This window comes from Physeter macrocephalus, chromosome 14 (genome assembly GCF_002837175.3).
Source record: "Physeter macrocephalus isolate SW-GA chromosome 14, ASM283717v5, whole genome shotgun sequence".
In the NCBI taxonomy this organism is placed as follows: Eukaryota; Metazoa; Chordata; class Mammalia; order Artiodactyla; family Physeteridae; genus Physeter; species Physeter macrocephalus.
In genome coordinates this window covers 79,680,224-79,689,464 of record NC_041227.1, presented here as the reverse complement: position 1 = coordinate 79,689,464, position 9,241 = coordinate 79,680,224, and the positions used below count along the sequence as shown (strand labels likewise).

Sequence of the window (9,241 nt, the reverse complement as noted above, 5' to 3'; positions counted from 1 at the left end):
CCAGCCGCTCCGCGGCATGTGGGATCCTCCCGGACCGGGGCGCGAACCCGGTTCCCCTGCATCGGCAGGCGGACGCGCAACCACTGCGCCACCAGGGGAGCCCGCCACGTGTCCACTTTTTATCTGCGGCGGACAGAGGTCAATGAAGGAGCGTGGGAGGTGGCGTCTGGACCCGGGGTGTGGAGTCAGGGCGCGTTCTGAGGCTGCCCGCAGTGGCCGTGCTGGAGGAGGGTGCGGGCCGGGGAGCTGGCCGTGATGCCAGAGCGGCAAACACCGGCCTGACCGTGAGCAGCCTTTCCCCAGAGGTCGGATATTTACTCCGAAGGCGACAGCAAACCACGGGAGGACCTCAGGAGAGGAGTGGCGTGATCAGGCTGGAGCTTCACGGGCCGCTCTTGACGCGGGCCGAGCGCGCATGGGCCGGGGTGGCCGGGGCAGGGGGAGAAGGAAGGGGCTGGGGCTGCGTGTCTTCTGACTTCGGCCACTCACCTCAAAGCCTCCTCTCTTTCTCTTCCCTCCTTCTCACCCTCCTTCATGCTTTCCAGCTCCTCCTCCAAGTCAGCCTTTGTCTGCAGTAGCTGCTTCACCTCCAGACTGAACGAGGAACCAGAGATATTTCAGCGTCATTAAAACAAAGGCTCACAGTGACCTGGGTCATCAGAGCAAGAAGAGCTTTCAGGAAAAGTAACGGGTCCAACCTCCTTAAGTATGCACGGATGAGGATGAAGAAGGGCCCTTTCTTTGTGACTGCAGGCAGCTGGGAGCGGAGCCGGAAGCGCTCGGTTATTTACTGAGCACCTTCCGCGCGCGCCGGGAGCAGGGCTGCCGGGCGAGGCGCAGGCCCTGCTCTCACGGCGTCACCGTCCCGCGGGGAGAGCCATTAACCCAGCCGTCACACAGCTGGGCGCCTAGTCTGCTCCTGAGACGAGAGCTCCCAGGAGCCGCCCCGGGCCAGCCGGTGATGCAGCCTGAGCTGAGGCCTCGAGGACAAGAGGGTACCCAGGCACCCCCACCCAAGCTTGCCTGTGCCCCGCAGGGGACGCCTCGCTAAGAACGTGGCTTTCAGACGTTCCACTGCTCACCGTGGTGGTGACCTCACGTGAGTGAGATACTTCACCAGGAGCGTCACGTGGCAAGGGCTCACCGAGTGGAGGTTATCAGCGTGCCACGCGACGGCTTAAGAGAGAATCAGAGATGCTATTCGCCGTGCAAGATGACCGGCCTGATTTTTATAAGGAACCTAGCGCGTGGATGCACTCTTAGGCTTCGACTGGAGGTGAAGAAACAGGTGGAGTGGGAAGGGATTTGCCTTCTGCTGTCCACAGAAGGCAGCAGAGACAGGTCCTTCTCAGACCTAGACGCGCACATGAATCACCGGGGCGGCGGGGGGTCTCATTGGATGCAGTCAGGTTCAGGAGATCTGGGCCGGGCCGAGGCAACCAGCCCTGGGTGGGCAGGGCCCGAGGGTCTGCATCTCTAAGCAGCCCCCAGCTGAGGCTGAGGCCGTTGGCTTCCTAGGCCTCACCCTGAGTAGCAAGGCCTCAGAAACACCATCTCAGAAGATGCGTGGGTTTAGCCTGCTCGCGACAGAACTGCAACTGGAGAAGCCACACGTAAACAACGGGTGGAGGAGACGGGAGCGTTTTGAGGGGGCTACAGAGCGAGACCCTAGACCACACTCTTATGGTCACACTGGATACCGCACACGCCACGGCACCTGGGTCTTGCTGGATGTACAGATTAGATGTTGTGAACATGGTACTGAATCTTTAAGCCCCTCTGCAAGAGATCTGACGGATGGCCTATTATTTTACACGAATCAGTCACGGTCAATTCTTCTCTAAAAAAGAATCTGGGAAGCCCTCTGGAATTCCGTGTAAAGAGAGTTAAATGGCACCCTCCGCCCCGTGCTTTTCATGACGTAATACGGCCGATCAGTGTCTCCTTTTCCTCACTAAAGCTGCCTTCATTTCACAACTAAAACATCACAAGTTTTAGAATCGTATAAACGTTATCTGTGTGATGACTGCTATGAGCTGAGCCTTCCCCAAATCCCCAGAACAGCTCAAGTCCAGCAACTACACAAGTCACGGGAGCAGGACCTCTCCCGGAGGTGGCCGGGCGCCAGCTGTGCGGGACCACGTACTCTCGCTCCTGCAGCTGGGCGTGCAGGGCATTCCGCTCGCCCTTCAGGCTCTTCACAGCCCCCCGCAGTCGCTCGCTCTCCTCCTGGCGGTCGGGGCGCGGCTGCCGGTGCGCCGTGGAGCTGGACACCCGGTGAGCCGGCGGGGTAGACCTCACCGCCTCTGAAGCGTGGGATTTGGGGCTTTCCATCACACCTATTTTCTGGAGGCAACACAGGCATCTGTTAGACGTTATTTCTTACTTTACTTGCCTAGGAAAGAGACAATGGCCAAGGGGAAACTCATCCCAAGCAAGGGAATGCGAAGAGCTCCGCGTGCGATCTGAGAAACCCGGGACGCTGACCGGGGACGATTCTGCTCCAGCAGAGTCCTGGGGGCGATGGCAGGGCACCCCCGCCCCCAGGACTCTCTTCCTCTGGAGCAGGGAGCACGCAGAGCCAGCCGGGATGGGGCAGGTGCCGTAATAAACACAGCAGAGGGCACGGGAAGTGAGCTCGTCGACTGCTTTTCCTTGTGCTCCTTCACCCTATCATTTCCCTGGGACATCTGCAATTTTCAGCCTCTATGCTTTCACACGTCAAAGACGATCCAGCTCTGCCAGCTGGAGATGCTGAGCACCTTCCCGAGCAGAAAAGCGCTGCCCCGCTGGCTGCTGGACCACCTCTGGCTGCCCTTCTTTCCTAACAAGCTTTGTTCGTGAACTACCCACAATTTACAGACACTTCTGAAGTTTTCTGCTTTGTAAATACGTGAAATTATTGTTTTTTTTCATTGTTCCCCTCCAGGTTTACTCTGCTCGGCCAAACAACTGACAGCTCTAACTTGATACTGTACCAGCACTCAAAAGGTAGGGACGCTTCCGACCCATTTCAACAGAATCAGATCGACTACGATTGCACATTCCCATGGGGGAAATGCGGAAACGTTAACTTCCTAACTCTCCTGGTTGGCAAAGCGCGGATGCAGTTTTCTGTGAATTCAGATACTCCCGTACGTACGAGCGGTGAGAAGCACGGTCTGCTCGGCGGCTGGCAGCAAAAGCCCCCACGTGCACGGCAGGCCGCGTGTCTGAAAGGCTCTGGGATCCTACGCACCCAGCGACGGGTGCCCACGGGAGCCTGACACGTTTGGGCGTGTCGTGTGACCACGCTTTGCCGCCTGTGACACGAGGGACAGGCATGACACGCCCTTAGGTCTCGTCCGGACCCGTAAGAGTCTCCTCTTGCCAGCGTGTCCGCGTGCCGTCTGCGGACAGACGGCCACCTTTTACACGTTCGGCGCGACCCGACTCCCTGCGTAAGTCCTGGGAGCGGCGCCACGTCTGTCCCGTGTTCTAAGACCCGCCGCTCTCGCGCAGGCGGGTCCTGAGCAGGGAGGGTGCCGCGGCGGGACCCCACTCACTTTTTCCAGCTCTGCGATCCGCCGAAGCAGCCGGGGCTTGCTCCATTCCACAGAGCCTGATTGATGGAACAGCGGGGTGTGACGGGCGCCCTTCGTACAGCCGTCCCGACGGGCCCCTTCGGCCCGGACCTCCCGTCTGCAGCACGGCCCGACGGCGGCCCCTCCACAGGCCGGCCCCCGCGGCCGGCGGCCCCACGCCCGGCCGAGCTGCGGTGCCGAGGGCGGCTCCACGGCAACGTCTGTTCCCTTCCACCGCGGCTCTACCGACACAAACGGTCGGGAGAGGGCTCGGCGCGGCCTTCTCCCCCGACTCCAGCCCGTCAGGCTCTGGCCTCAGCAGCTGCCAAGACGGCCCTTCTCCAGCTCACCAGCAAGCCCACTCGGCCACATCCCAGCCCCCGGGCCCCCAGCACGTTCCCCGGCACCCACAAGCTCCTGGCGGCCCCTCAAGCGGCTCAGCTGGTCCACCCTCCCCCTACTCGCTCACTGGGTGACCGGACTCTCGCCGGGTCATCTGGTCCCCGTCGGCCTCCAGGGCCGGTCCTCCTGCTGAGGCCCCCGCCCGACCCCCGACTCACGGACGCACCGACCTCCACCGGCCACCCACCCACCCCCTGCCGGCACGCTCGCTCCACGTCCCCCACCCCTGCCTGTCCTTGCAGTAGCCCAGAGAAAGGCTGCGGACCCGGACCCCCGTGTCCCTCACGGGCTGCACCCACTCCCCACGGGCACCGGAGCCTGGCCACCTCTCGCCACTGCCAGGCCACCGGCGGCCCCTGCGAGGCCCTTTGCTACACGGCGTCCACTCAGCACAGGAACAGGGGGTCCTCGAGAGACGAGGCAGACCCTCCCACCCCCGCTCCAGCCCTCTGTCCCGAGTGGCCTGCAGGGCCCTGTTCTCCCCCGGCCTCACCTCTGTGTCCATGGCCAGCGCGTGCGCAGGCTGGGCCCCCGGCCTCGGACGCGCCGGGACGCTCGGGGGCTCTGCGCCTGCTGGTGCCCCCCCCCCGCCCCCCCCCTCCCCCCCCCCCCCCCCGCCCCGTGTCCCTCACGGGCTGCACCCACTCCCCACGGGCACCGGAGCCTGGCCACCTCTCGCCACTGCCAGGCCACCGGCGGCCCCTGCGAGGCCCTTTGCTACACGGCGTCCACTCAGCACAGGAACAGGGGGTCCTCGAGAGACGAGGCAGACCCTCCCACCCCCGCTCCAGCCCTCTGTCCCGAGTGGCCTGCAGGGCCCTGTTCTCCCCCGGCCTCACCTCTGTGTCCATGGCCAGCGCGTGCGCAGGCTGGGCCCCCGGCCTCGGACGCGCCGGGACGCTCGGGGGCTCTGCGCCTGCTGGTGCCCCCCCCCGGCCCCCCTCCTCCCCCCGACCCCCGCGGCCGCCTGACCAGCGCTCTTACCACTTGGCCGGCATCTGACCTGCTGGCTTCTCGTCTTAGCAAGAGCGCCTTCACTGCTCTAGCTCTGCGTCTAGAACCGCGCCGGGCGCCCAGCAGGCTCCCGCCGCTTTGGAACACACCTCGGAGCAGCGCTGCCCCGGGGTGCGCGGGGGAAGGAGGGCCACGACTCCGCCGCGGCCGCGGCCGCCCGCGTCTTGGGGCCCGTCCTGGCGGCCCCAGCCCCGCCTCCCCCCTTGGCGGCCCTGGGGAGCAGGTACCCTTTATCTTGGAGGCGGTGGGGGAGTCGCTCAGCGCGCGGTCCAGGTCTTTCTTCAGGCTCTGGTTCTCCTCCGTGAGCTCCTGGACGCTCCGCGACAAGCTCAGCAGGGCACTGCTCATTTTTTTCTGCCTTTTAAGGCCGATTTTCTTCTCCACTGGAGGCCTGGGACGAATGAGACCAAGCGGCTAAGGTTTGGTGCCTGAACTGGTTTAATACGCGTCCTAAGTGAGGGGCGGGCGCCCGGCAGCCCGGGCGCTCAGCGTGGTTTCTGCTGGTGAACGTTTGCGATTAAACAGGGAACATTAACCCTGAAGCCCAGACAAGCAGACCGCTATCTCTTCTTCCCATCAGCGAGCCTGTGTAACAAAATACCGTGTCCAGTCATTAGTAATGGACGTTAAACAGGATCACTAAAAAACTTGTGGAAATTTATTTTCTCTGTTGTTCCATAAGTACTTAGATGATAGTTTCGATCTTGCCTTTTCTTCCGCATAATAAGTCTAAAATACAGTCACTCCCCATTATTCACAGAATCCATATTTGCAAATTCGCCTGCTCTCTAAAACGTATCTGTAACCCCCAAACCGACGCCTGCGGTGCCTCTGCGGGCACTCTGTGGTCCCTCACGGGCAGAGTGGACGAGGGTCTGAGCTGCAGGCGGGCTCACTCCCGGCTGCAGGGACAAGCGCCATCCGCACTTGGTCTCAGAGCTCGTCCTATCCACAGGGTGGATCTCGAGGTCTTTTCAGGTTTTTGTGCTTTCTGTTGATTTCATCACTCTCAGTGGTCCCGTGCAGCCTCGTTCTTACTTGCTAGGAGGCTGTGACACAGATCCGGGAGGAACCACACGTGTCAGAGCTTCGTTCAGGCCTGAGTCACGGCGCGGTTGGTCAAGAGTTCAGGGCTAATGAACCAACAACAGACACTAAATAAGGTGCCTTTAAACAGAAACACACATGAAGGCGGGCTGTATACTGGTCAGGTGATGGGAAAGCTGTGACCAGAGGGTCTCAGGAACAGAACTCCGTGCTTCCCCTAGAAGCACTGGTTCAGCATTTCCTAATTCAGTGTTCGTGGACCCTTTACAGGACATAATGCTGTGAATAATGGGAATCGACTGTAATTCCTCTGGCCCTTTACAGAAAGTTTGCCACCCCCATTTTATTTAATGAATTTATTTTTGGCTGCGTTGGGTCTTCGTTGCTGTGCGTGGGCTTTCTCTAGTTGCAGTGAGCGGGGGCTACTCTTTGTTGTGGTGCGCGGGCTTCTCACTGCGGTGGCTTCTCTTGTTGCAGAGCACGGGCTCTAGGCGCGCGGGCTTCAGTAGTTGTGGCACGCGCGCTCAGTAGTTGTGGCTCGCAGCCTGTAGAGCGCAGGCTCAGTAGTTGTGGCGCACGGGCTTAGTTGCTCCGTGGCACGTGGGATCTTCCCGGACCAGGGCTCGAACCCGTGTCCCCTGCATTGGCAGGCGGATTCTTAACCACTGCGCCACCAGGGAAGTCCCGACCAGCCCTCATTTTAAACTACTGGGGGAAAGGAAAAAAGGGAAGACGATGCCTGGCACATGGTAAATGCTCAATAAATGTCAGTAATTCACTGCAGAGGCTGGTGACACAACCAAATCTAAGATAAGGGATCCCTCCTTTCCTAATTTGTTCAAAGCCTGATATCACCTAGGAAAGGGACAAGGGAAAATCCACGAGGTAAGGAAACTTTGATGTCTCTCCCAATAAACTTATTTGGCAAGATGAACTTGACCTTGGTACCAAACGTCTTCCGAAAAGGAAGATCTGCTTTGAAAAATAGTGTTTTCTAAGTCTAAGCTGGAAGCTGTGAAGTCGTACGAACAATGAAAGCCCAGAGCACCGACTGCGCTGTTAGTAGGCAGCACGTGGCAACTGTGAGGACACGTCTGTACCATCCCAAAGGGAAACACGCCGGCTCTACCGTGAGTAACACGGGCGCAGGCTCCCAAAGTCAGGGCCGTGTCTGCAGGCTCCACATAAGGCCTACCCTGCTCTGACAGCAGTTTAACATGAAAACAACATATGAAACATGGCTCCCAAGGAGAGGCTCATACTTCTTTCCTGTCGTTTCAGAACTTGCCAGGAGAGTCTGGAGACGATGAATCTGTAAACACCAAATTAAAATGCATTTAATACAAAATGAAAAAACTGCAATGATTCCTGACTTCTGCCCGGTGGCAGGAAGTGAGAACTAAGTTGCTGATTTGCGTTCAAGTTAAGATGAACTAGAAGAGGGCCCCTCAGTGCAGCTGGCCCCCCACCCTCCGCCCCCGCCCCCCGTCCCGGGCAGGAGGGCACGCACCTCCTCGTAATACGTCTCCATGGCGATCCTCATCTCCTCCAAGTTAGTGGTCTTCATATCAGTCTGCAGTTTGCTAAAAACCCAAGTTCAGAGTTGACATGGCAGTGCCAGCATTCCCCGGCAGAGCAAGAGGGAAGCCTGTCTCCCGGAACGTGGGAGAAGGATGGGCTTTGGAAGGGAACCGGGCTGGGAAGCGAAGCCTGAGCCGGCCCTCAGCTGGCCGTGGCCTTGCACAAGGCCGAGGAGAGAATTCTCACACCTACAGGGCCCTTCCTTGTTGGACCTGCCCCTTTCCAGGGTGAGGGGAATATTCTTTGCTAACAAGGGCCTGTCTTTAAAAACCGCAGTAATTGTGAAGACAGACCTCAGGGTGAGACAGGACGAGTCATCTTTGGGGAAGGTGGGGGGAATGGTTCTTTAAAGGAAAGAGAATCATTTTTTTCAAGTTGTATTGTCTGTATAATTCTCCTTGTTCTCAACACTTAACAGACTTTAGGGAAAAGGCTCTAACAGAGAAACGAAAGTAAAGTTACAGAGTTCAGGATTCGGAGACAGAAGAAATCGGCAAATGAAAAAGATTTTAAAGTTGACGATTCCAGCAAGAAACAAAGGAGGGGGGTTCTATTGTATAAAGAGGATGCAGCAGAAAGTGAAAACTCAGATTTCCTTAAGTAAACTCAAACACAGCTAGGAAAGGCTCTCCTCTGTGATAAAAGAGCAGGAAAGGAGTCCGCGTTGCTGCTCTAAAAGCACAGCACCAGGATAGTGCGTGACAGCGAGAGAAGCAGGTAGGGGAGATGGCCAAGCATTAAGGGCTTGCATCGAGGTCTATACAATTCATATTGGAGATAAAAAGTGACCACAGAAGACTAAGGAGAGAAAGCACTTCTTCGGTGGAACAGGAGCGAGAAAAGAGGAAAGGGGAACACTGTTCCTTAGGGACGCGTGGAAGAGGCGCTGCTGTTCACGCTCCGGTTTTGGTGAAAGGCGACGCTGGACGCAGACGTGGGGGCAGGGTGGGGACGGGAGCTGGAGCTGAGGGCACGGCGCGCGTGGACGCGGAGCCGGAGGCAGGCCAGGTGCGTGCCCAGCGGGCCCCTCCCGAGCCTGTGCCACCCCCCGACCCCGGCCGGCCCCCCAAGGCTCCGTACTCGATAGTGTGGTCTTTCTCCTTGCACTGCCGCTCCAGCTTGAGAATCCTCTGCTTTAGCCCGCTGATCACCTGCCAAGGGAACACGACGCGTCAAGCTGACGTCTCTGCGGCCCGCAGCCTCGCCCTCCCCCTCCCCCCAGGGGCTCAGCCGGCCCTGTCTCCCGGGTGGGCGGGGTTGGGTGTCCCCTGCCCGCTGACCCCGCAGCACCTGCACAGCCTCCTGCCAGAGCGCCTTGTACTTAAGTCTCCTCCCCATCGGTGCTGGCGTCTCTTCTAGACTCAGCAGGAGAGACAGGGCCAGGCTGTCCTGCCCGCTCAGAGCAGAGGGGCCGGTGAGTGGGGCCACGGGGGATGCTCCCGGCTCAAAAGGTGCCACCATCCCCTCCATCCCATTCCACAGCCACCCTCTGGAAGAAGGACGGGATGCTGCGCGGTTACCTTCGAGGAAGCCACCTCGGTCCCTAGAGGCAAAACTCACCAAGCCTAGCCCGCCCAGGACACCCCGGTCCCCAGCAAGCCCCTGGGAGGGAGCGGGCCCGGAGGAGGCCAGGC

At 59.5% G+C, this 9,241-nt stretch overlaps 1 protein-coding gene across 1 annotated transcript in view; it reads right to left on the bottom strand.

Annotated features, from left to right (window-relative positions):
• Positions 1-9,068, bottom strand: part of IQCE (IQ motif containing E) — a 26,202-nt gene extending 17,134 nt beyond the window's left edge. Inside the window, exons 1-8 of the mRNA XM_028498061.2 lie at positions 8,898-9,068; positions 8,688-8,758; positions 7,537-7,609; positions 7,289-7,338; positions 5,207-5,370; positions 3,546-3,601; positions 2,147-2,346; positions 490-594 (exon numbers count right to left, since the gene is read on the bottom strand). Coding sequence (XP_028353862.1) covers positions 490-594; positions 2,147-2,346; positions 3,546-3,601; positions 5,207-5,370; positions 7,289-7,338; positions 7,537-7,609; positions 8,688-8,758; positions 8,898-9,068 — 890 coding nt within the window. The remainder of the gene's footprint in view (positions 1-489; positions 595-2,146; positions 2,347-3,545; positions 3,602-5,206; positions 5,371-7,288; positions 7,339-7,536; positions 7,610-8,687; positions 8,759-8,897) is intronic.
• Positions 9,069-9,241: the final 173 nt, after the last annotated feature.